Raw genomic sequence first — 27,340 nt, 5'->3', positions numbered from 1 at the left:
TTGTACCACTTAATTTTGTCTAACACTAATCAGGGTTTCCACTACACTTTTCCGAAAACTACTGTGGTTCGCAGACAAGGACAGGAAGACAGAAAATGATAGCAAGTAGGAAGTAGTTTTCCCACATAGACTGAGCACAAATGTAGCAGTTTTATGAATGGAAATGCGAGTTCTTGTAGTAGTCCTCATTTAGCATTGAGAGTAGTCCATGTTAGACCTTTTTTAAAAACAGAAATCCAGTTCGGAGTGGAGAATGAGGGGGGAAAAAAACAATTGTATGCCCTCTCCAACTCAATGATGTTTTTATGTGTTGATTGTATATGCTATTGAGTTGGTTGGACTTTTTTTAATGGAGTGCAGGATAGAGTGAAATAGCTGAAAGACCTTTCAAGCCATGCAGCTGTAGTCGTTCTTTTAGGTCCTATATTTTTCTTTTGTCTTGCTGAATGGGAACGCTGCCACGAATAGCAGCTCTTCAAAGCTCAGCTAGCAGAGGCTGGATCCAGGATGTTATAATTTTTGAGCAATTTAGTTTTGCATTAATCAGAAAGTGGCATGTTTAAATGTCTGATGGTTAATTCTACTTTTTTCTACTTTTAGTTCCAGTTTTGTCTGTGTGTGTCACACACTGTTTTTCTCCCCGTTTTACTCTCTTAGATTGACAGTTTTCTTTGAAACACACACACTTGCTGACATATACAGTTATTTATACAGTTATTACCTCGTGTGACTCACCACCGTAACTGCCCTGACTTCAAAGTAAAAGTCTTTTTCATGTGGTGCTTCTACTTTTTTTTTCACTTGCTGTGTTTTTCTCTTTGTGTTTGTATAAGTATGTGTTGGTAACCTGGGTTTCATATTTCAACTCTGTCCACGCCTTAGCCTAGACCTTAGGTCAAGGGCCTGATAACCTTTTGCATTCCAAGACCTTCTTCTTCCGCAATTATTTGACTGTCTCTCACTTATTATTCCTCTAAACCACCTAGGCCTTTTTCATTTTCTTCCTCTCCAAACAATAATGGCACATTACTTGAAGTCTTTATTATGACCAATAACTGTTTGGTCTGGAGTGGTCTGGGGGGGAAGAATGCCTCTGCTTATACCAGTCCACTGACAGAGGTGAACCCAAGATGCATGATAAACTAAGAAAGAGGGAATGAGGTAAAGAGAGAACAGGAGTGAATAGGAGGCATGTCTGTCAATCAAAGCCATTTAAGTACCTGGTGTTCTAGAGGGATTCCAGAAGCAATCGACCCCAATCAATAGCCTCTTCATTGATAAAAGTAGAGAGGGGAAGAAGAGCAAGAGAGATACGACACAGGAGAACACTGGCTTAGCACTAGTTGCATACACGTACTAGTTAGCATATACGCCATCTAGTACAATTGAACTAACTGATTGCTGACAGTTCATTAAGAAGAAATTACTGAAGAAATTATTTAGAACACTTTCAGATAAAAGTTCCCATCTTATAATCCAACTAATCATCAACAACTGAAGCTGCATCTTGTTATTGATAGCTTTTACATTTACTCTTATAGAGTCAGTGCGCATGCAGGTCTTTGGCAAGCATCCAGAGGTTTCAGTTTACCTGGAAAACACAGGAGGGGAGAACTTGGGGAGTAATGGCACTTACCATTGCTGAAAGGAGTGCCACCCAGAAGACAAAATATTGACTCAAATTTGTACCACCGAGCCAATCATTTCCACAAGAGACAAACATGAACTCCACCAATCTGAAACCAGGCAAGTTCATTCAACCAATGACTAAACCCTGCCATTACTCGAGCTAAAAACTATAAAGTTTGTCCAGAGATGGTGGCATCACAATCCGAGTGGTTTATCCTCGAGGTAGCGTGAATGTGCTCAGTAAATCTTATAAGAGAGGAAAATCAGGCCTGATGCTGAGCCTGAAGAAAAGTTCAAAGGGTCACCAACATAATGGGAATCAATTTTATTTATAGGGCTGACACATTAATACCTCAGGCTTACAGTCATGGGTGTTCAACAAGCTTCTAATGAAAATTCTTCGCTCCTGCAGATGCATTTATCTCCTGCACAACAGAAAATGAAACATATAGACAGAGCTAAAGTCAGATAGGGAAGGTTTATCAATATTTATTTTTCTCCCCTACCTGCACCAAAATTAGACTTTTATTCCCCCTTGGTTTGTACATTACCTTCCTCTACTGCAAACTGAATCTCCTATCTTTACCTGCTATCCAGCAGCTCTTCTCTATCGTTCCTCCTATCATCAACCTGCAATGTATTCTCCCTCCATCCCCGTTCTTCAGCGTGTAGAGCAGTCGAAGCAGTGATTGATCTGGCGTGGAGGCTGTCGTGGGCCCTCCTCCTCCTTCAGTGGTTATGAACATGAGGCGGGCTGCTCTTCATAGATTTTTAAATTAGTGTCAGCTTTGCCCCAAAGATGTGTTATTGACTGATGAAATAGAAACTGAGCTCCAAACACTCAGTCCTTCCCCAGAGTTTTCCCCAGCCTGGTAATTGAAAAAGTGTGAAGGGAGTGTGTTCAAGGCAGTGTGCAACTGTGTGTGTCTGTTCCTGTGTTTGTGATTTTATGTGCTTGTGCGCTTGCAACTGTGCGCTCTTTATCTCTGCCGGAGAAAAATGCACAGTGCTCGCTGGAGTCAAGATTCGATTGAAGTATTGCATAGGAGATCTTTATCTTTCTACTCACCCACCCTGAAACATGAGTATTGTGTGCACCTTTAATCCTATAAATACAGATTGCTTCATGTAAGCCTGTAAAGGCACAGTTAGGAAACTGTAATATGTCTGAGCACACATCATCGCACCTAAGTTGTTGCATATCCTGTGTCTTAATCATTGTATAAGCACAACATTTAGTGCGATTTTGTTTGAGGAAAACTGACACTGTTTGTCTACTGTGAAGTGCTGAAGGGTGAGGGGACACTCCAGGCTTCATAGTCACAGTGCTTACCCAAGTTTATGTTTATGTTTAGGTCTGGTTTTGTCATTTCTATCAGAAAGAGATCTGGGAACATTGCGACATGTCTAACAAGTCATGGCGTGCAATGGGCCAAGGAACATGAAACTATGAAAATAAAACCCAAGTTGTGATAAATTAGTGGTAAATGAAATGTAATCATGCTTGACAGCTCTCACCATTAATTCCTCTCTTGTGTCTTTTGCTCTGCAGGTTCGGACATGGCCATCTTTTGCCTGCTTTGTGGGAAGCGTTTCCAGACCCAGACGGCATTGCAGCAGCACATGGAAGTCCACGCCGGCGTTCGCAGCTACATTTGCAGTGAATGCAACCGGACTTTCCCCAGCCATACTGCACTCAAACGTCACCTACGCTCGCACACAGGTTAGTGGAAGCACTCGCATCAATGAAACAAAAGGCAACAGTGATGCATTCCACAGTATTTTAACCTTTTATTTAATTTTAGCGCCTTCAGCTGCAAACTAAGTAGTGTAGCACTGGTCTTCTCCACCACATCAACATTCTCCAGGAATCCCTTGACCTTTCCAGATCAGACAGGATATGTAATCCCTCCGGTGTATTGTGGGTCAACCCAAGGGTCTGCTCCCATTTAACCCAAAATATCTTCACATGTAATCCTGTGAGAGACATCAGAATACAAACTACCACACGGAGCTGCTTTTGATGTGAAGGTGCAGTTGTTCTTCTTTTGCACTTCTTGTAAAATCTGCCAGCAACTCGAGTTGTAGTCACTATCCAGAGCGCTGAAAGACAAGCTGACTGACATATGAAGAGTCTATCTTCAAACTCAGTGCCCTTAAAGCCATGATAATTTGGCAAATTATTAGTAATAGTAAACTGTCTGCTAAAACATTGACTACATTGTGCAGAACTAACTAGAATACCTAGTAGTACACTGATTACCCGCCCCAAAATGGACCCAGGTCACCCATATTTCCTTAATTTGCCACACTCTCTAGCTCCACACCTACTAATATATTCTTCCTCCTATAGCAACTAATTTTACATCAGTGCCTCAGGTGCACCAGTGCAATGCTGCAGCAGCATCTCTGGTCAGGAAATTACTCAACTCTGTTGGTCATGCTCAAATAAGAATTTGCAGTGAACTTGCATCACCGTTTGCGTCTGCCCCTTTATTCTCAAAAGAGCAGACTTGAATTAATTCTGTCTCCACCAAACTACTAAGTAGAGCAGAGCAGACGGTGAAGAAAGGATTCATATTGACATTGAGGATTTGTAATAAAAAAAAAATTAAAAAAAATTAAATCTCAGGGATCAGTGTCATTTTAAATAGTTTCTTTCAGATACTTTTAGTCATTGAAGCAGTTTCCAAAATACTACCTGTGATTAAAGTCGGTCTCAATATTATTATGTTTTATTATTAGTATATTGCATAAGAGTGCGTCTAGCTCACCATCTTCCCCCAAGGTCCCAGAACAAAGCCCCAGCTTTCCTGTGTTGCAGCAGGATTTTTGGTATTATGATTAATTTGAGATTTTTGCTTAGGTATATAGGAGTATGCTCTAGTAGAACTGACATAATAAGGGCCTTCGGGGGTGACCGGCTTTACTACCTGATAATGAGGATCTGTGTTTAAGAGGGTGCCTGTGTCAAAATGTAGTTTTAAGACCTGCCCAAAAATTTTTTGCAAAAAATTAATGTAAATAATGTTTACTACCTGTCATCTGATGTGATAAATTCATGTGACACTTCATGTGAAACTAACAATACTACAGTTTTTCTCTATGTACATATCAAACTTGTCACGCAGAAGGGTTTTTCATTCACTTACATGCAGGTCGTACTTTTTGCATACAAATATTTTTCTCAAATTTTTCTATGAATATAGATTTTGTTTGCTTTGTGCTTTCACATAGAACATTGTTTTTGCCAATTGTTATTGTTTTACCCCCCGCACCCCCTTGTGTATTAGTGTATTGAATACCCGACCATGAAAAAAGTGAGTTGTGTACAGCCATAGTAGGAACAAACCTGCAAAAAGCCTCCCACTCTGGCTCTCATGGCAGGGATTGTCATAGACAAATAAAGCTTACAGTATGTACTGTAATACAAAGTAAAAAGCCATGTTTTATTTTAGGAAATGGGAGTGAATTGTGTTATCCCTACCCTGTTACACTGTGACTTTAGCTCAGCTGAATAAACAGCATTAATTCAGGTCAACGCAAAATGAATTCTGCAGCAGTCAGATGCTTATTGTCGTCGTCGTTGTTGTTGTTTTTTCTTCAGTCCACTAGTAATTCTCTCAGTGCCGGCTCTCTACTGAGGCGAGGCTAGGATACTAATACATTGTTGTGAGGGAGCAGAGGTAGCCTGACGGATGCAGCTATTCAGAGTGAAAAAAAAAAAAAGCTGTAACCATGACAGAATATGAACACATGGAAATGAATCCCATTTCACCGGCAAGGGATGGATGCTTTTTTTTTCCCCCCTCTCTCTCTCTCTCTCTTTCTCTCTCTCACTCTCACCCAGCCGCCTGTCTGCGACCTTAAATAACAGTCTCACTGTCAGAGCCGATTTAGCTCACCAGCTCACAGATAAATATTTGAAACGAAAGGCAGTGAGATGAGAGCAGTCGGCCCTATTTACAAGTCAGGCGAATACACCATTAGTGTGTGATGGTGGTAGGGGCTAGTGGGCTGAGGGGGGTTGGGGAAGGGGGTGGACGGTGCTTGCTTGAGCCGCCTGTACAGTAGCGATGTGCACATCTGCTCCCTCTACCAGACATTGGAGAGGACACAAGCGTCGTCTCTGATCCACCTGCCCACCCGGGCGACGCAAATGTCACCTCAGCTCGGTCTGGAGCTGCAGATGAGACTTTGCAGCCTCATGCCACTTTGAACCTCATCCCGCTGTGGGCGTGTGTTAAATCACAATGAGCCAGCCGTGAAAGCAGTCGTTTAAATATGATGTGGAGCCTTTTGTCAGGGGATTATAAAGTCAGCAACTCACACAGGCATCATGGGTGCCAGAAATAGTTCCTAATTTACCCTCCAAAAAAAAAAAAAAACAAGAAGTAGAGGCATGGTGTTCCTCTACATTTACACTTTGATGTTAATAATCTCATTCACACTTAAGCTGGGTAACAAGGCAAAAATAGTGTTTAAAAAAACAGACATGCTAGACACCACAGAGAATCAGCAAGACATTTATCTACATCTAGTCTTGTTTGTTTGTACAGAGACACACGTGCACTGCTCTAATCCACCAAACTACATCCAATGTGGACATCTGTCCATGTCCATAGAACAACAGGGTTTTGTTACTGTCACTCCCCGTTTACCCCTTTCTTATGCCTTCTAAATCAATATGCGTCCAAGATACAAAGTAGGTTTGGTTTCAGACATGGAAAGGAAATAAAGTCAGGGACACTTCAACTAAAACAACAATGGTACTACAAAAAATAGAAATGCTATGTAAATTGGTGTCTTAAAATATGTAAAAAAACAACAACATATATTTGCATCTTTACTTTATTTAACCTTTACTGTCTTGTCTTTAATTGATGTTTAATCAGTGTCCTTTTAGTACAATATTAACTCTAAATCATCTACCTTTGTGCAACTGTAACAATTCAGTCAAAGGAAGTGTTTCTTTAAAGACATTTAGTCATTTCTGTTACCTTGGATGGTATTAAAGGCCGGTCACTCAGCATAATTCAAAAGCCAAGACAAAGATCTAACATTTATACATATAACAAAGAAACCATTTCCAATAAATGCATCTTATTATGCTATATATTGATGCAGATAAATGTCATGCTGTCATAGAACATTTTATCCACATCACTCAACCTAATATTTTCTATTAATTGCTAAGCAAATATTTTGATACTAGAAGCGGGTGAGTCAGACATGTTCTCGCCTGTCCTCTTATTTTCTCTGTATTCAGAATGATTCATCACATACACTTTTCCAGATTTTTTTTTATTTTTTTTTTATTTTGGAGGCACAAGATGTGAGATGTGAGTCAAGCGCAGCCTTTTTGATGAATATTCTACTCTGGCTGTTTTCCTGTGATTTTGAAATGATTACTTTCACACTTTTTCCATGGGAAACCCGGATTGTCCATGTCCATGTATATATATTTAGTAGGACAACAATTTCTCTTAAAAGGTGCCCTGTCTTAGAGATTATATATTTAAAAAAAAAAAACACAAGAGAATATCCTCTTACCCTTTTCAAAGCGGTATATGTGAGTGGTATGAGAGTGCATGACCATCTATTTAGGGCTGAACTGAGGTTATTACTGCATGCAGAGGCAAAGAAAGAAAATCCATAATGCAGCCATTTTGGCGTGTCGTTTCCGTGTTAGCATTAGTCTTGGATATTTAGTTTTAACATTAATGGGATCTCATGCAGCCAATGCTCGACCTGTTGACTGCTGCGCTGCTGTCTGATCTCATGATGGCACTCTTGAATATCTGATTCAGCCACCTGTTGAGCCATCTGCAAAGTTTTCATGCACAGATTTTGAGTCACGGCACTCATAAGAAGCGTTTTGCTACTCAGCTGGACTTTAGGCAGTCATTGAAGCATGACAAATAAATGGAAAAAGAATGCTGGAGCTGAAAAGTTGATCCACTTATATTTCCATAATAATGACATCTCAAGGTCAGAGTATTTAGGTTTTATTGCATCATTAATGAGGTTTACCGGCGTAATGAGGCATCTATTTTATATAGTAGCGTGTAGCACGCACATGCAGAGAGTCACATGTTCCCGCAGGTCTTTTTTCGCAGGAAATTGGAGTCAATTTCAATTCCCCGTATTCAACCCTAATTTTAATGGACAGACTGTGGCAGCTCATCTACCATAGAAAGCTTTCTAGATATAGCTTGGTTATTGGTTGAGTCACCGTTCTATTGTATCAACTGGCAACAGAAAGCTGCAAAAAGCACTTTTATGGACATTCATTACGTGTGCTTCATTTTACCTGTCTGCTGGCTTATCTTTTGAGAGCAGCCTTGCTGGTGCGGGCTCTGACACTGGATCACCGTTTAGGACGAGAGAGGGGGGAAAAAACTGATTTGATGGTGTTTATTTCAGCATCTTAATCATGTCATCTCTCCTTCTCTCCCTTCACAGCCTCTTCTCATTTTCCTGCGTCTATCTGCGCCTTCTCTTAACATGCCAGGATATTACACGTATTCAGCTCCATGTTGTGTCTTGTTTATGTATCTTGATTGCGTATATGTACTCTACACTGTAGGTTCAAGCACTCGCGCGCACAAATGCACACAACGCGGGCTTATAACAGTGGCAGTCATAGCAGCTGTGCTATTCCTCTTCCCTAACACACACACACACACACACACACACACACACACACACACACTCTTTCTCTCTCTCTCTCTCTCTTTACAGACCAGGCCTTCATTAATATTCCGTTGTTGTGCACTGTCTGTGTGTAAGTGTCTGTGTGTTTTTTTTTTTTTTTTTTTTTTTTTTTAAATCCGGAGCCAATTTGCTGTCTGCTATGGCGGGGTGTTTTGTGTTCGCAGCTGTATTTGATAGTGCTACAGCCAGAGAGTGCGAGAGAGAGAGGACTGAATTGAATTTAGAGAGAGAGAGAATGAGCCAGTTCTGGTCCTGGCAGTGATGGAGCCCGGTGATTTACAGCCTCTTACCGTATATAATGAACACGCCCCGGGTGCCCATGGGCACAGGCACCCTCAGCAGGCCTTTTGGGGTGTCAAAGGAGGTGATAGAGAGGAGGGGAGGGGTGGGATGTAGAGGTGGTGGTGGTGGTGGTGAGGTGGCGGATGGGAGGCGGTGGGGGGGTCAGGAGACGCAGGTGGTGATGCTCAGGGGCACCCAAGGGTCCACTCACCATGCTGCGGTTCCACCTCACTGTGCTGGGTCCTCATCTGTGGCCTCCCTGCCATGTGGTCACAGCAGAGAGAGAGAAAAAAAAAGGGAAGGGAAGGAAAGGCACAGAAGGAAGACAGGAATGAAAGGAGGACAGAGGGAGAGAGGAAGTAATGATGGCATATATGGGATGGACGGAGGTCCCCATTATGCGGCAACACTCATGAGAATACCCCGACAAAATGAAGCCCTGTCTCCTGGCTCTTTACATCCTCACAATATGATTATAGAATTGTGTCTGATTTATTTAAAGCTCTGCAGTGTAAGTTTGCACTTTGGCGTCCCCGAGTGGCTACAGGAGATATCAGACATGATATGCATACCGAGCACAAACAGGATGCTGGAGGCTGGACAGGAACCACTTTGCATATTATACCCCCCGAGCCTATTATTTTATGCCTAGACATGTTTGTATCTGTGCACGGTTTTACTGTGTGAATGTAAAGTATCTGATCGAAATCAGAGAGTAAAATTTGGGGCACTATGTGTTGTTTGTTGCACCTCATCAAAGGTATCGTTACTCTAAACCAGCAAGTGCAGCACAGTTGTTACGGGGAAAGGCATCATGAAACTGGCACATTTAGTTTGCTATATTTGAGATTGTTGGACGTGCATGGAGCTCCGACTTAAAGTAAATAGTGATGAAACACAATAAATATTTCATCATAAAGATAAAGTTTAGAGAACTACAGAAGAGATCAAAGATAAGTGAGTTGGGATGAGCTTCCTACACTTACCAAAACTACATCAAGGCTTCAGAACAGAACTGTAAAGAACCCTCACCCTGGCATCAAAGACAGTTCATATACAACATGTACATATGTATTGCATTTTGCAGTTAATGTTCTAATGCATGAAGATTAGTGTTTACTAGTAAAAAAAAAACATATGAATTGAAATGAGTAAGAAAGCAAGCTGTTTCTTAATAATCCAAGATTTCTGATGATGTCTGCTAACAGCAAAGCAACAGGACATTAAGCGTAAATAACCCTCCATAGGCCTCCTCTGAGTATTAGCATCCCACTCGCCGGTCTGATCGGAGGCCCTAATTAAAGGCAGGTGAATCTGAGCTCAATTATTATTCTTGTAGCGTCGCACGAGCCCACCGAGCTCCGTGATGGATTGTGATCTCTGCTGTGGTTGAAACGCTAGAAAGAGCACAATGTCTTACAGCGGGAGCCACTGATAACTTCACGCAGACAAATAAAGACTGTCACTTTTATTGATTTTTACCCAGCCCCCACCGCCGCCGCCATATACACCCACATCCCCTGCTCCATCCCTGTCTCAGTTTTATCCATCCTCCTCCCGCACACCCCTCCATCCCCATCAAAGCTTCTCCTTTAATGGGAAGGCGTCCAACATCACACGGCATCGAAAACGTTTTTCCTTTGTCTTTTTTTTTATTATTATTATTGTTATTATTATTATTATTATTATTATTCAATGAAAGTATAGCACGGCGAAAATGTGATCGACATTTACAGGATTTTCACCTCTCATACCTCTTTCATCCTTCCTTTTATTTCTCCTCCTAAATAAAACAAGTAAACTCATACATACTGTATATGCAGACATAAAATCTTAAATAAAATATGCAGGATGGACGTGAAATTGTCTCTTAACAGCGGGCAGCGGCAGCAGCACATAACGAGAAATGCAATTTATTCCGTGGCACGTTGCTGCTCGGACAGGCAGATAATGAAAGGCATAGGTCATTGATGGTGACTTAAACCTGCAGCGGTGGAGTGAAATACATTAATAAATATCCACAACATTACTTGGCTGGAGAGTGTAACCGGGGAAGGGGGGGGGGGCAAATGATGCAAGGAGCAGCTCCTCATCAAACACCCGAATACAATTAGTCTTTGGACTGCTGGTGAGAGCCTCCTACAAATCATAATATCCCTGATCATTGACATCTGAATATCCATTACAGCTGCCCTGTGGGGACCTGTGCTGTGGCAGCCTGAGGAGCAGAATGAGATGGCTGTTATTTTCATTTCTGAACGCACACAAACTGTACATCCGCTGCCTGGCTGGTGTCTGAAATAAGTCTAATGTCTCTGACTGCAAATATGGTGCTCCGTAAATAAAAAGTGAGAATACATTTACTCAGTGTGAAAGGTTTAGACAGAGGAGCCATGAATAGAAACAGACAGTTTGCTGGCAGGGAAATAACGTGTTGAAAGTGAAGGTATACAGAGGCAGACAGATTTGTCTACGACTGTAGTTCCAGCTTTACTTCCAGCTTTAATACTCTCCTAAATGTTTTAAATACCTATAAATTCTTAAATTCGATATGATTTTAATCGCACTGCCCCTCTAAAATAAAAATAAAAAACACATTTAAAATGTAAACATATCCATATATGCATCAGTCAGGTTATCCAGGTTATCCAAGCATTGTGGGACTGGGACTGCATGGTCAATAATACATCTCACGGCCAGTGAGCAGCCATGACAGGCTACAATTATTTAAGGCTTTACACAAAGTAAAACATCAGTGCACGTGATTTGTAGACAAATACAAAAGAGGACTTACATTTGTCTGCTGGAATTAAAGCCTTATGGCGTGGGTATCCATTAGCTTGTAACTGCTGTTGTTTTAGTATTGTGCATAAACCCACCTAGGTAATCAGGCAGAGCATTCAGTAATGCGGCTCCCTTCAGGTATCACGACTGCATGTTTACATGGAATCATAGTCAGGCTGCTGGTGACAGCCAACCAACCATGAACATAACATGACGTGAAAGTTTTAACCACATTCAAATGAATTTATGCACGTAAGTTTTCTATTTCTCTTGCCTTTTTACAACAAGGTCTTGACTGCAGTTGAAGTAAGCTTCGCTTCTTTTTCTCCACATTTCAGCAGGGGACCACCCATACGAGTGCGAGTTCTGCGGGAGCTGCTTTCGAGATGAGAGCACGCTGAAGGGCCACAAACGCATCCACACTGGGGAGAAGCCCTATGAATGTAACGGCTGTGGGAAGAAGTTCAGCCTCAAGCACCAGCTGGAAACCCACTACCGTGTGCACACAGGTACTGCGATCGCAATCCAACTGACAAAGATGTTTGAAGAGAAAAACACTGCATTCACTGATGTTGCTAATCAAAGGATTTGGAGACTGTTGTGTGCTTGAACTATATGTTGTGTTACGGTTACAACCTGCTGCCCACAACTTTTTGCAGGGTTTTGGTCTCGGTGGTGGTACCAAACCCCACTGTGACAAACAGCTCCAAACAGCATAGCTCCCTCTAAAACAATCGGACATTTTAACATTTCTTTTTATGCACACAGATTAAACAACCAACATACAACATGTTATTTAATCAGTGAGCTTTAGATGGATTGCCAGTTGTATTTTTTAAAATTTTGACAGAGCCAGGAGAACCGTTTCCCCCTGCCTTCAATCTTTATGCTGAGCTAACAACATCCTGACTCCATCTGCGTACTTGTGCACAGACATGAGACTCAGTAAGAAAGACAATAAGCATATTTCCCAACTATTTCTGGGATCTTTTTATATTTAAAAACATATGAACCATTATAATAAGTCATTGTTTTTACACACATCAGTATTGTTCAAATTCAGCAACGAGATCTCATTCTTCCACTTCTCCTAATTTGATGTGAGTGCAACAGTTTATCTCATCCCCCCCTTATAATAATACAGCGTTGAAACACGACTACAGCTCTTGGTGCCTGTTATAGGACTCCCCCCGTTAGGCAATCCAAGTTGCAAGGCACAGCCCAGACCAGATGAATATCTTTGTTGCTGTGATACAGTAGATGGATGTCTCAGAAGACTTTGTATTGATCCCAGTATATTTAGAGCCCCATAAAGATGTTGACACAGTGATAAGCTGGGTGCCCTGGAGAATGAGTGCACGCTACGTACCAGACTGAGCAAGGATACCACAAGTGCTCACCAGGGTGGCACACAGCCAAGGCTTTATGCTTCCTCACCATCTCTTTTTCTCCAACGCATACACACACACACACACACACTCACGCACACACACAGCAGCGCCCTCCCATCTCCCATTCAATAAGCCAGCTGTTAAGCCACACTATCAAGGCAGCCTGTCCAATAATTGGCTCCCCTCCGTCCACCCTTTCCCCTTTTGTGTGGGGGAGGGGGGCTTTGCGTTAAGCCGGAGAGCAACAGCAGATAACAAGAGCAAGTGACAAGCTCACAGTCAAAGGCCACCTCGCACAAAAGGCAGCTGCTTGATGAATCATCGACATTGGCAACCTAACCCCCCCCCCCGCCCCCTTCTTTCCACACATCCCAAATGCCAATGACGGATCAATACCTGGGCCCCATTTGCAATTCATTATTAGCTGGTTATTTGAGGCGACCCTGTTTACAGTCTGGTTATCAATATCAACAGAATGCAGGTGTCCACACTGCTGCAGAGTAACGCATGACAACCTGCGACACCGTATTTATGCTTATTGGCTAAATGGCACCATAACCAAGCCCTCACTAAGGTCAAGGTTAACCAGGGCTCCGAAAGAACCGACAGGCCGAGCGGCGGAGGCATGAAGCCTGCTTTGCCTGCGCACATGTGCGATGCTTCAGCTGAAAGGTGACAGCAAGCGCTGGGCCAGATCACTTCCGACAGCTCATTTCAAATGCCATTGGTAAAGGTCAGCATTTACATGTCTAATTTGCGTGTGCCGGCTCGAGCGCTGGCGGATTATTCGCTGCCATCACTCAAATCATTAGCACATTTAGGACGGCTGCTGTTGCCGAATTGAAATGTGCCTCTTGAATATAGCAGCCCCCACAGCAAGAAAGCAGCGCCGCACTTTGATTTATGACACCTTCAGGAGTTCTCCATGACAGGAGCTGTACTTTTTGTAATGTAGCGCTGATTAGATGTGCTTTACAAAAGAGACGCCGCACATTTAAACATCACATGCCTGGAATTGTCATTCAGCCTATTTCGATCTTCATTTAAATTCTATTAGATTGCTCTTATCTTAATCACTACAAGTCTGCTGCTATTCTCAGAAAAGATGACTCAATTCTTATTTTGACCATCATTCCTACCATTTATGATAACGTTGAACTGGAACATCGCTACAGCAAAGTCAGACGAGGCAAGAAAGACAAGCACATACTAGCTTTAGAAAGTTGGCAGCTTTTTTTTGAAGCTTTCAGCTGCTGCTCACAAAGTCGGCAACGACATTCAGATGTCAAAACTCCTGAGTGTCGGGGGTTTCCAAAGGAATTCGGTTTTGTAAAGCAAGTCGTTCTCTGCATGGTCTTCAAAATCTCTGCTGTCACCTTCAATAGTTACACATTCGATTACATAGCAGGACATCTCTTTTTCGTTTTCGTCTGTTGCACAGCATGATGTAAAAAAGCCTTGCATGCTTCCAAAATATCAATACAATGGAGTCTTTTTAATAAAAGCAGTAATGAGAATTAATAATGACTGAACACAAAGTGTCCCCTCAACTGAAAAAATAATTAAAAGATCATTTTGTTAGTTGTTAGTGGCGTTGGTTTGATGGACCTGACTGGCACTGAGTTGATACTTACTGTCTCTCAAAGGTGAACAAACTACTGTACGTTTTTACTATTATCCTCCTTTGTCTTTTGAGTTGTACCACTTATTGGAATGACTTTAGTTAGAGTGGTCTTTTACTGCTGCACACTGCTTCTTCAGAAGACAGTTGGGATTTCACTCCTGGGTTTTGATGTGCGCACAGTCCATTTATCATAACACCACCAGAATTTCTTGTGAGCCAACAGAGTGGAATCTGCATTCTCTAAATTTGTGGCGATGAAATATTCTCCCTCCTTCCTTAAGCCTTAAAATACAGTGGAGACTGTTTTACTTCTCACACAGCAGGCTTCATATGCTGTGGTGTCGAAGTGTTAATAGACAAAATATTGCTATTCAAAGATAAATCAGTTTTATCACAGTGTGGATCTTATTTCTGTAGGGCTGTCACTGAGTTAATTGTTAAGATCACTGAAAAGAAGTCGAGCAGTCAGGCAGTCAGACAAGTTTAAAACCCTCAGGTTAGCCCAACTTATTTGACAGACCAAAAAAAACACTATTTTCCTGAGCAATTAGGGATTGTTGCAAGATTTTGGGTGCACTCACTTGTTTTACCTCCAAATGAAGTAGTTTAGATCAGTGGTTCTTAACCTTGTTGGAGGTACCGAACCCCACCAGTTTCATATGCTCATTCACCGAACCCTTCTTTAGTAAAAAATAAAATATGATTTTTTTTACTGGTGCACAAAATGAACCGTGCATTAACATCACCTTGTTCAAATAACAAAACCAACACAGTGCATGAACTCACAACAACTTACCTCAGTGTGACTTCTGCTGTTGCCTTTGAGAGACCAGTTCAGATATGTGTGGCTTCACCTTGGCAAGTGCCAGTCTCATGTCATTTTCACAGCAAAGTCTGTTCCTTTTCTTAGTTTTTATGTCCAGCATCCTCGAAAATTATTGCTCACAAAGATATGTTGTAACAAATGGTATAAAAAAAATTCCAGGGCGGAGGCTCCACCGAACCCCTGAGACCGACTCACCGAACCCCTAGGGTTCGATCGAACCCAGGTTAAGAACCACTGGTTTAGATCATCTGGCTGTCGCGTCGCACTCTGTCATCATGTTACCAGATTTCTGCAATGAACTCATGAAGTACAGTATCAAAACTGATAGCAAAACTACAAAAAGCTTGTAATAATACTCCAATGGCCATAAATGACAAAGCTGTTTTTCCAGTATACTGTTTATGGAGCAACAAGGACTTTTATTGATGGATAAGTGAATTTTCACATTGCACTAAAATAATGTGACTGTCTTCTGGTGTGAATGACACAAAACTTCCCATTTAATTGATTTCTGTATCAAATGCATTTACTTCCTGATTAGCAAGCACATCACACTTCAACAAGGACATAACGCAGCCATTGAATGGCATTATGGCTAAAACAATTGTTGTCTTCAACCCACCCCATTGTCCTTAGGTGAGAAGCCATTCGAGTGCAAGCTGTGCCACCAGCGATCCAGGGACTACTCGGCCATGATCAAGCACCTGCGCACCCACAACGGCGCCTCGCCCTACCAATGCACCATCTGCCTGGAGTACTGCCCCAGCCTGTCAGCCATGCAGAAGCACATGAAAGGCCACAAGCCCGAAGACATCCCCCCAGACTGGCGCATAGAGAAGACCTACCTGTACCTCTGCTATGTCTGAGGCCGGGAGAGTGAATGAAGAGAAGGGGAGGGTATGTGTGAAGGTGGGGACGGGGGGTTGAGAGGTAAGGGGAATGTAATTGAGCGGATAGGAGGTATGAGGCTGTGGTGGAGTGTTGACGATTGAGGAATGTCAACGGCAACAGACTCGAAAGCAAGAGGGTATGTTTTCTCTTTTTTCTTTTCATGCAAAGGCGGCGATGACCGATGGGGGTAAAAGGGTGGTGATGATGGGACAAAAGTGCTAAGAAGAGCAAGACTTGGACATGGAGAGAGATTCTCCACCATTGTTCGGATTCACCGGGTCATTCATTACATCTGCAACCGTGTTATCGTTTCAGGTCATTTCATGCAGTGCCATAAAGCGAGCTGCACAGAAGTGATTTTTTTTTTTTTTTTTTTGGGGGGATGCTGCTGCCACCGTGGAGCGAAAGCAGATTCTCAAGGGCTATCTGAACTTACACATTCTTACTATCACCAACTAAATCTTTCACTCCATTCTGAGTTTATTGTATTCCAAACAGGAGAAAGTTTTTTTTATTCTACTTTAGTATTGGTTTGTTTACATTCACCCTGTTTGGTAATACTAGTTTGGATTACATGAAGAATATGCGAGTATCAGTTTAGTTATTGACAAACTGCTGGCTTTCAGAAGCCAAAGTCCTTCTCCTTATACAAAACTTTATGTTATGGTAGTTATGAACCACAACAAAGCTATCTTGGAGACATACCTTCTAACCATTCCACCATGATATACCAACCAAATTAAAGAAAGAATGACCCGCTTTGGGTGATCAAGCCCCTAATTCTTTCCAGCCATTATGGGAATTGTGTCTGTTTTGCCACCTCCCATCATTTCTGCTTGCACAGTAGTCACAGATCCTTCCCAGTTTTCACTGAAATATCTAAGTATAATCTGGTGTACCAGGTCCCAATGGTGGCAATGAGATAGCCCCTGAGAATCAGCAGCAGAGCCGGTAAGAGTATGCAGTAGATGAAACAGTTAAACTGGATGAATTGGAGCACTAAAATACTGCAAACGAAGCACCTGTTTGCTTGTGAGCGGGGGAAGGGGGCGCTAGTGCTGCTTCTTTTTTTCTTTTCTTTTTTTTGGTGTGTGTGTTGGAAGTCTCCCCAGTTTTCTCAGTAGTCTTCCTGGTTCTACATCTCCGTCAGATGAAGGCTGGAGAAAGTCGAGTCACCACTGGCCACCCACGGTTCTCCCCAGAGAGCCAAAGGCTAACCTGTGTCACTTTTTCATTTTATATATATATATTTTTTGCTCTGCATCATAGTTTATCATAGCTTGATTGCACAGGTAAAACAAATTACGACAACAGTCTCTGTTTGATTCCTGCAAGTTATATATATTTTCATTACATCATAACTCTCTATTACAGTACGCCACATTAAACCCAGCCTACCCACATACTCGGCAATAGATAACCGGACTGCTTTTATCCATGTACATTAACCAGATGACTCTCGTTCTCTCACACTAATGATGAACTACACAAACTGACACATAAAACAGTAACACTTTTACCACAGCAGATCTGTCCATTCACCACAGGGATGGAAAACAAAATGGGGAAAATGGTTAACCGCTGCTTTCCGTGGGAGTCCTGTGACTTTGACCGCTTGATCGTAGTGAATGTTGAAGAAGTGCTGGGAATGCCTTAGCTGCACGCCTTTTAACATTTGTTAAGGTGGTGTGGCAGGTTCAGGACTGTTATATGGCATCAAAACATGAATGTGAAAGACTGTGAGCCAGGTTCGCACGCGGCTGTGTCAGAATATATAGCTAAATTAATGCTGCCTTTCAGTGAAGGTCTGTAAACTACAATTCCAACCTCGGAGGTTGTCACGACTCTCCGTGCCTTCCAGCGGTACAGTTCAGATGATTTTCTCCATCCATCAAACGCTGTTCTCCATGCAGCAACTCATACGTTAACCAGCTATCTAGCGGCCGTAAATGTTATTTTACATTTGAAATGAGTACGTGTTCACGATCAGGTGTTTTGATTGACTGGATCTGACAAAAGGGATGCAACAGATCACATTTTGGAGTTGTGACATGACCTTTAAATTCAAATTTTAGTGTAGGCAAGGCTGAAATTACTAACTGGGCAAAGGGAGGGCCCATGGCTCCAGTCACACCTGAAGCTCCTGAGGCCTCATATTCGCTGTGTGTCAGTAGATTTTTGTTTGAGAATATGCACCACTGGAGTAGAATATCGATTGAAATATGTAAGGTGGGTGCAGCGTTATCTGGGGGTCTTTTCCTGTAGTTATATTACAGATATTATGTTTTAATGGTGCATATTCCTAAATATATTTGCACTGATTTAAATTACCACTCTAGGCTTTATGCTAAATATGATTAAGATGCCATGTGTGCTTGTGTACACTAATGCGTAAAGAGTGGAAGAAAAGAGGGTGAGTAGTGGCCCTCAGCTCATTTATTAATTAAAAAAAATTAAAAATAGGCCCTCTTGTGGTTGGTTGTTAAAATGTTGAAAGTTATGCGTCGCATTTACGGCGTGCTGCAATGCTGACATAACTGCATCTTGTAAGAAAAATCTGTGTACAGCTGTTTTGTTCAGCACGAGGTGAGAATTTGAAACTTTCTGACATCTCTGAAATGCAGCATTAAACCTGCAGCCACAGGTATTATGGTTTGAACCTAAGGCTTTAATGAGCATCACTGCATGTCACAGCGTCACCGGGGGGGTGATCACATATCCAAATGGCCGGTGGAAAAGGGGGGAAATCACTGATGGGACGAGACACGGCCCAGCAGCTTAGGGGGCGACCAGTAAGACGACAGAATAAATCAACTCTCTCTCTCTCTCTGTGGTTTTGTCCCTGTGCTTAGTCTCTCTCGTCTCCTGTTGTTGTTGTTGTTCTTGTTGTTGTTGTTGTTGTTGTTGTTATTGTTGTTGTTATTATTGACCTTGAGTTTGATCTCAACACATCGTACTTGAATTACCTCGTTTTGTGACCTCATGTTGCTTGTGTATTTTAATTTTCCCTTTTGTTTCATTTGTACACTTTTTTTTTTGTGTGTGTGTTTGTTCATGAGTGTATGTTGAAAAGATGCATTGCACAACATGATGAAGCAATGTGTACGCAGAAAAATTAAGTGCCACGGTGAAGAGATTTTTGTTTTTCTAATGTTGTGTATTTCTTTGTGCATTACTTGTTACCAAACTTGGTATTATTAACCCCGCTTGTTAATGAGCCGGATGGTTTGGTCATTTGTTATAAAAGCTACCTCTAAGTTGTTGTTCATTTTTTTTTGGCGAAAGCACATTTTTTTTATGTTTGTGTTTTGCATTATTTCATCATTGCTACTTCATCTCATGCTTCTTTTTTTTTTGTTTTGTTCTTTCAAAAGTTGATTCATGATTGTCTGTGTTTTTAAGCGAAATGTACATAAAAGGGTAAGAGATAACAAAAGTAGGTGTGATAGGATTTGAAAAGTCATTCAAATGGATGTTTATTCTTCTCTTATAGTCTCCCCCTGCACCTCCAACCACAGACGAGCAGAGAAAAAAAAAAAAAAGCAATTTTGAAGCCTTAAGTGATGAGTAAAGAGGGATGCGGCAGATAAGAGGAAGTACTATTGCTTTTTAAGAGGGTTTAAAAGCAAGAATTTAAACTTGAAAACATGTGAATAGAAGTGTAGTTTTGTAATGTGAAAAAAAAGAAGGTTCATCAAAAAAAAAACAAAAAAAAAAAACGCTGAACCGCCCAGGACAGGTCATATTTGCAGTGATGCAGAGTGCGTTGGACAATTGGAACTGCAAGTGGTAATCAAAAAAGAAAAACCAGAAGGTTAAAAATAGAGATTCTCTTGGCTGACAAGCTCTCTTGAGAAATGAGCGTATTCCTGAACAAGAGCCAACAGAGGCAATTTGATATATAAAAATTGTGATATTTTTGTATTCAGTGTCAGTCCTTTTTCCATTTGTGGAGGGTTACAGCAGGGCACAAATATTTGTATTTCTTTTTTTTTTTTTTACCTGTCTTTTTTTTCTCTCTGGGTGTGAATCATTTTTGCCTTGCTCCTCTTTGATATTGTTGGACAAAAAAAACAAAAAAACATGTGTGTGAACATATTGTAATAATAAGTGTCGCTTTCTGGATGTCAATTGCATTGTAGGTGAAGGACTAAATCTATCCGCCACAAATTTTACGAGTGTGTGTATGTGACAACGTTAAAAAAAAAAAAAAGAAAAAGAAAAAAAGGAAAAAAAAAGGATGATAAAATACGGGACGGCAGGAGGACGCTGCCAAACCGACCAATTAGTACTTGTCATTCACAATTTTTCAATCAAACTTGACTGTCAACGTATTTTTTGTTTTTGTTTTTGTATTTGAAAAAAAAAAAAAAAGAAGAAGGGATGGCACGTCCCATGGTGTCTTGCCATTTTATTCTCAAACACTGTGAGCTGAGGGTCTTTTTCACCCTCATATAATATCCACCCACTATAATATACCCAGTCACGGCTCAGTCTGAACCACCACAATGCAAGAACTGATCAGTCACATTATTCCTATCATTGTCCTCTGAATGTTTTCTACTTTTTCGTGTGGGTGAAAGAGTGTGTACAAGAGTGTGTAACTGTGTGTGTGTGTGCGTATGTGTGTGTGTGTGTGTGTGTATTAGTGGAAAAATGCACTAATCAGATCAGATACAAAATAAAATATTCTATGCCACTTTTTTTCTCTATGTTGGAAAAAATATATATATACATTGGCATCGTTATAGTTCTTCCCTCAGTGTTCCTCCAATGTTTCTGTACTATCTTTGTGCCTAAAAATGGAATTTGTTCAACAAAAATATCCATCTATATCTGCTTAGTTTCTGTATTTTCAGAAGAAAATAAAAATGGTGTCTCCAGCACCCTAGGGATGTCATGACGCTCGAAAATGATTTATGATAATGATAAAAAAATTTTTTCAAAAAATCCTGAATAGAGCAGGGCTTCTTTTTCAAGGACTGCAATAAACCCTAAGTTAATGCTATTGAAGTAGCAACTGGGATTCTGCGTTCACTTCTTTTCTTAGGCCACACTCTGTGATTGGCACCCAAAAAGCATTTATTTAGCGACACAAAAACAAAAGCATAAGGAAAATTTGCTGGAATCCAGACAGGCTGCAGTGGCAAAACTTGCTTTCTGGTAAAAAAAATAAAATAAAATAAATTTTCTCCATTAAAATGTTTTTCTGCAAACAAACTAAACCCCAAATCCGGTTCTCCACTCAGATTGTCAAATTTTTTTCCTCTCTTTTTTCATCAGCAACGGGTTTGCTGATGACAAACTTTATATTGCTCTTTGGAAAAAAATAAAGAAAACCTCCATTTGGGTAGGTTGGCACTAGGGGTATCCCCCTTCTGCTTTGCTTCAGTTCTTTGTTTAAAGTACTTTTTTTCTTTTCTACAAAATGCATTTAGAAGGGGATGTTAAATTCGTCAGAGAGGAATCATGGCATCCCTGGAGCTGGCACTCTGTGTTTTGGTGTGGTGTTTCTAGAACAAAGTAGCCATTTCATGCAGTGTTGCAATGCATGTGCCATCGAGGTCTAGACTAAAAACTGTTTGAGTAACAAAGCACCAAGACATTGTATTTTTTTATATTAGCACTGAGGACCAATTGCCCTGTCGGACCAAGCATAACAAAGCTTTTTATGTAACAAAGCTTTTCTCTCTCTGTCTTTCCCTGGCTTGTCTGTGCTACTTCTCTCCTCCATTGTTGTGACAGCACAAGTGCCAGTCAAGTTGCTCTGTATTAAGAAAATAGTGTTTTTATTATGATTTGAATTGTTATAGTTTTTGTCTACCTCAGCACCTAATCTTAGCCTAATCTTAGAAGGTGCCCAATTATTATTTTTTATTTTCTTTATTTTGTTCTCTTATTGTTGTCGGTTGTATAATTTTTTGAAATTTGCATTAGAGCTTTGCAAAGGTCCTTTGTCTTTTCCAGCGACAACGTGCTATTTTATTTTTTCGTGGCAGTACGTTTCCTGTTGAGCTGTGCCACCAATCTATAGCCACCGTCTGTTGATATAGAGGTTGTTCTTTTTTTTTTGTTTGTTTCTTTCCATGTAGAATCAGACACCTCTCTTTGTAACATTTCAGTGTTCTCTGATGGAGTGTGAAAAAAAAATAAAAAGGAAAAATAAAAGATTTAATGCTGCAGGTTCTCTTCTCCATGTTGTCACTAAAGTCAATGTTGTGCCTTTGATAGTGAAAATATAAAGAATATTTCTTTTTTTTACATCCTACTAACAGTAGATTGTTTTTTGTAGTGGAATTTTTTTGTATTTTTATTTATGAGTCTCATAATAAAAATCAAATCATGATGTTCAGTTGTATTAGAAAAAAAATAAAAAAATGGACTTCATGTTGTCTGTCTTAGCACTCTTTTTGTAAAGAACAGATGGTAAGAGAAGAATCTACCACAAAACTGAAGCTGATTTAAATATGTTTCATTATGTAATCTGTAGTACTGCAGCTTCAGTGGCATCAGATCATTTTATCACTTACGTTTCTATATGCACATGGTGCATATTATCTTATTATAATAAAAAAAAGCTCAATTTCTTTTTATGCTTTTTTTTCAATTTTAGCGTGAAAGTGTGAATAGATTTTTTCTCTTCTTTTATATCTAAAAGAAAACTAAAAATCTATTCACACTTTCAGAGAACTGTGTGTTATAGCACAAGAAACAAGATGCTTTTATGCAGACTCTTTTACTGAGCACAGTTCTGCTCCCAAGAGGATGAACCATTCAGGACAAGCTTTACTCAGGCTTTTGATTTGAGTTTGAGTGTTTGTTTATCTACTCTTTCAATCCACCACTTGTGGGGCTGCAAGAAAAAAAGAAATCAGTTTTTTGCTGGTTTTACAGCGTCAGTTTGTTCTGAACAAGCATGGTTTGCAACAAATGGCTTGTAGCATTTCAGTAGATAGTACTGTTTGTTTTCAGTGCTTGCACTTTGCACATAGATGAATATTATATGTCCTGAATGACATATTAAATACATTGCCCTATTGTATAAAACTTATTGTTAAACTTCTGCACGACAGGGAGTGTTCCTACAGCTTCTGGCCTGCTGCTGAGGAATTCAACACAATACCTGCAGGGAGTTTACTGTAACCCCTTCTGCCCCTGCTGCTATACAACATGAGCTATGCCAGCCAGGCCAAATGGAGCACGCTCATTGCTTTACTGACAGGTGAGGTCTAGGTCTATAGGAAAAAGTCCAAACAACAAACAAACCTGGATTTTAAGAGGAATTTTTAAGGGTTGATTCTCCCAATCTGACGAAAACATTTTTTGTAGAAAGTAGTAGAGGTCTGGAAAGTTTTCTGTAAAGACATGTCACATGTCAGTAAATATATAATTTCCTAATACTGTGAGACAAAATTCAATTTCTGTCCATATGTATTGGGACAGAGCCAGAAATTTCAAGGACAGCCAGCAAAACGCAAACGGATAAAACCAAAACTATCTATTCAGTGCAATTCAATTTTATCTATATACCACTGAATCATAACAGAAGTTATCTTATGATGCGTTTTATATGGAGCAGGTCTAGACTGTAAACATTATTTACAGAGACTTGTCACTTCGCACCATGGGCACACACTTGGCGACAGTGGCACGGAAAAACTTCCTTTTAATGGACAGAAACTTTGAACAGAAGTGAGGCGATTGGTGGGTGGCAATCTGTGGAGACTGTTTGAGTTAGTGACAGAGATGGGGAACACACCTCCACAGTTCTGGAGCTGAGAATACTGCTCATTTTTACCTGATTTTACATAAACTTGTCAATATTTTTAATTATTTAAATCTGGCTGAGTGGTTCTTTGGTCTGACAAACTCTGGACAAAAATTAAAAATAAATAAATAAATAAAACATTTTCCCACATGCATTCACTTGAATTATTTTTGTAACAATCACAGCACCTGACTACATGTCTCCGCTCACTCTCGACAGCTTGCTGTATGCTTCCACAAGCGTTCACAGTTGAAGAGCATTCCGCTGTCTGGCTTCACACTCACCACCTGGCTGTGATGTGTTAATGGTAGGCTAACTGCTGCAGCACTTCAAGCCTGACTGCATTTTTGTCTGTTCTGCCTCTTGTGTCACAGAGGTCATAAAAGCTATCATTAGATATGCAGGGCGTGTGTACATGTGCACCTCTATTGTCACACACACATGATTGTCATTACAGAGGAAGCGAGACGAGACACAGAACGTTGGGCGGTAGATTGACCTGAGCGAGGTTTAGATGAGTCTTTTCTGTGGCAGGTTGTCACTCACGATGATCTCCTTTATTGTGTTTGCTTTCTTTCAGCAGTTGATTAAACATATAATTTTGTATCGTCTGCATACAATGCGTACTGAATGTTGTTACAGCACCAAAAGTAAAAGATGCACAGTTTTACACAATTCTTTGTCTTTCTAATAGTAAAAAAGAAGATTGTTCAATCTAACATTTGTGTATTTTTCAGGGCTGGAGTCTGGCCTTGGTTGGTCTAAATTTGTACAGTAGTGGAACAAGTATTACTAACTTTTACTAATGTTAAAGTTCTAATACCACACTCTAAAAATACTGTTACAAGTAAAAGTCCTGCATTTAATGTCTAGTTAGGTAAGTATGTATAATCAGGAAAATATACTACGTGAATAAGTATTAAAAGTATTCAATGCAGAGACAAACGTTCCCTGTGACTGTTATACTATTATATATTATATCACTGGATTATTGTGACCATTGCATTAAAGGAAAGTAAAAGCAGGATTTCACTGCTGTACAATAGTTGCTTGGTTTGTAAAAATTCAGAGAATAGTGAGAAATGTTATCACCATGTTATCAAAGTGACACCTTCACAGTGCTTGTTTTCTCCAACCAATAATAACCACTTAATAATAACACTTAACAAAATAAAAATAAAAAAACTGCACATTTTGAGAAGCTGTAAACATGAAATGTTTTTTCATTCTTGCAGACTGATTAGTTATCAGATTGTTAATTAATTATCTGTCAATCACCTTATGGATTAATCAACAAATTGTTAATGTTAACAGTAAATGTACTCAATGACATCGCACCACCGTCTTAGGACAATCTTAGCCTCGCTATTGCTAAAGTTTAAGTGCTGCATTCACACCATTGTGGCAGGAAGAGAAAAACTCCCTCGCCTTAACCATGCATTAATTATCACACATAAATGACTAACAATTAGGTGTCCTCGCACCAGTTCATTTGTGAAAACTTTTCCTGCTTTACATGTGTACACATATCGTATACCAGTACATGGCATGCTTTAGAAGTAATCTTTAATCATTTGCATTTAAAGTGCTAAGATATGCAAAATTCCTAGTATGGTCCTTTCATGTTTCTTTGAAATATATCAGACTATGGAATAAATATGGATTAGTAGTTGGTTGCTGTAATTTTGTCCCCAATGAAGCCCATCTGTGTGTCCAACAAATAAACATCAAAAGTGTCTCCAATAAGTCCCAGTAATGCCACTATATTTGCTCATTTCCTCTCCCTGGCACACATGATCAGATCTTGACTTCAGTGTATTGGAAACTAATGAGGCAGCTCTCCACTTCCCTTGTCCACTTATGCACTCACTCCCCAAAAAACACATTGCAGCTCTGTGGTTTTGTTTGTTTGTTGTTGTTGTTGTTTAACTTTTTAGATTTTGGCAGAAAGCAAAGCCAGGAAATGAGAGGGGGGAAAAACTCACTGTGAATGTTTTTTGTTGGACTTGTTGCTTTAGTGTGTCCTTGATCTTATTTTGGGGTATTAGGAAGGAAGGGGCAGGGGGTAGTGAATGGTTTGTCAGGATGGTAATATGAACAGTGAAGGACTTTTCTTTGTGTTGCAGAACTGATCTTTGACCCACATATCGATTTTGCTGAATTCTTTAGGTGGCCAGTCTTCACTGCTAAAGTGACGATCCTGAAGTTTGCTGTTTTTAATATGAAGGCTTAAATTAAGTTCTAATGACTTTATTAAACTTTATTAAACCAGACCATCAATCAAATATGAAGTCTAATCAGGGCGGTGGCTGGACGTAAAAACGTGTTTGCCCTCAACATCAGAGGTACATGTTCACATCCTGTATACTTATATTACATACAATATAATGTATACATATTATTGTCACAGAAAATAGAATGAATAAATACTTTGATGTCCCCTGAAGGCCAGTTTTGTAAAAGCAACATTTCTCTGAATCCTAATCCTGCACGAATGTTCCATCTTTATCCATCGGTACAAGTGGTGGACTGTAAAGTATTGAAGTGCATTTACTCAAGTACTGTGCTTAAGTACACATTCGAGGTACTTGTTCATTCATAATACTCATTCTACTCTATCTACTCCACTATGATTCAGAGGGAAATATTGTAGTTTATACTTCACAACATTTAGCTGACAGCGTTACTTACTAGTTACTTTACAAATTCAGATTTTTGCGCACAAAACTGCATGCAAAAAAAAAAAGTCATCCTTCCAGCTTCACTGATACTAACTAATGAATTTTAATTTTGATTGAATATTTTGAGCTTTGGCCTGTTGGTTAGACATAAAATATAGTGATGGTATCTCTTTGAGTTCTGGAAAACAATCAGTAGAATAATGGGGGGAAAATATTCAGCAGATTTAATACAAATGAGCTTTAGGGGCATTATTAGGGGATTACTGAGAATTTTTACCAAAAACTGCTCACCATGTTTTCTTATTCATTTGTCTTAATTCCATGCAGCAAAAAAAATTCTTCAAGAAATTTTTCCATTTAAAAAAAAGTAGTGTCCTTTATCTCTTTCACATTGTGTAATTAATTTGCTAAACTGATAGAAATAAAGACTTATTGATACTCATCTTAATGTTCTCTGGCACTGCTCCAGTGGCCGCATGAGGAAACTGCTGCTAAGGGAAACTGATGCTGTTGTGCATGGTGCCATCCTCTGGCTGCTGTGGTGAACTGCAGTTAACTCAGAACGCATGAACATTTTCAGTAACCGTACATTAATGTGATATATTGACATTTAAACACCTTAAGCCACAGGAAGAAAAAAAAATAGTACAATGTCACAGTGTATTGACGCATATCACGTATCAAAAGAAAAGAAACGCATTTGATGTAATTTACAGTTGTGTAAAACAAGATTAATCACAAATCATC

At 40.1% G+C, this 27,340-nt stretch overlaps 1 protein-coding gene across 2 annotated transcripts in view; it reads left to right on the top strand.

Annotated features, from left to right (window-relative positions):
• The window catches only part of zbtb16a (zinc finger and BTB domain containing 16a), a 137,024-nt gene extending 115,482 nt beyond the window's left edge, over positions 1 to 21,542 (top strand). For both annotated transcript variants that reach the window (XM_027273360.1, XM_027273361.1), the window contains exons 5-7: positions 3,182 to 3,352; positions 11,751 to 11,921; positions 15,890 to 21,542. In XM_027273360.1, coding sequence (XP_027129161.1) covers positions 3,182 to 3,352; positions 11,751 to 11,921; positions 15,890 to 16,119 — 572 coding nt within the window. In that variant the 3' untranslated portion in view covers positions 16,120 to 21,542. The remainder of the gene's footprint in view (positions 1 to 3,181; positions 3,353 to 11,750; positions 11,922 to 15,889) is intronic.
• Positions 21,543 to 27,340: the final 5,798 nt, after the last annotated feature.

The sequence above is a fragment of the Larimichthys crocea genome, chromosome XXII (assembly GCF_000972845.2).
Source record: "Larimichthys crocea isolate SSNF chromosome XXII, L_crocea_2.0, whole genome shotgun sequence".
Classification (NCBI taxonomy): domain Eukaryota; kingdom Metazoa; phylum Chordata; class Actinopteri; family Sciaenidae; genus Larimichthys; species Larimichthys crocea.
This window is presented reverse-complemented; position numbering and strand designations above follow the sequence as displayed.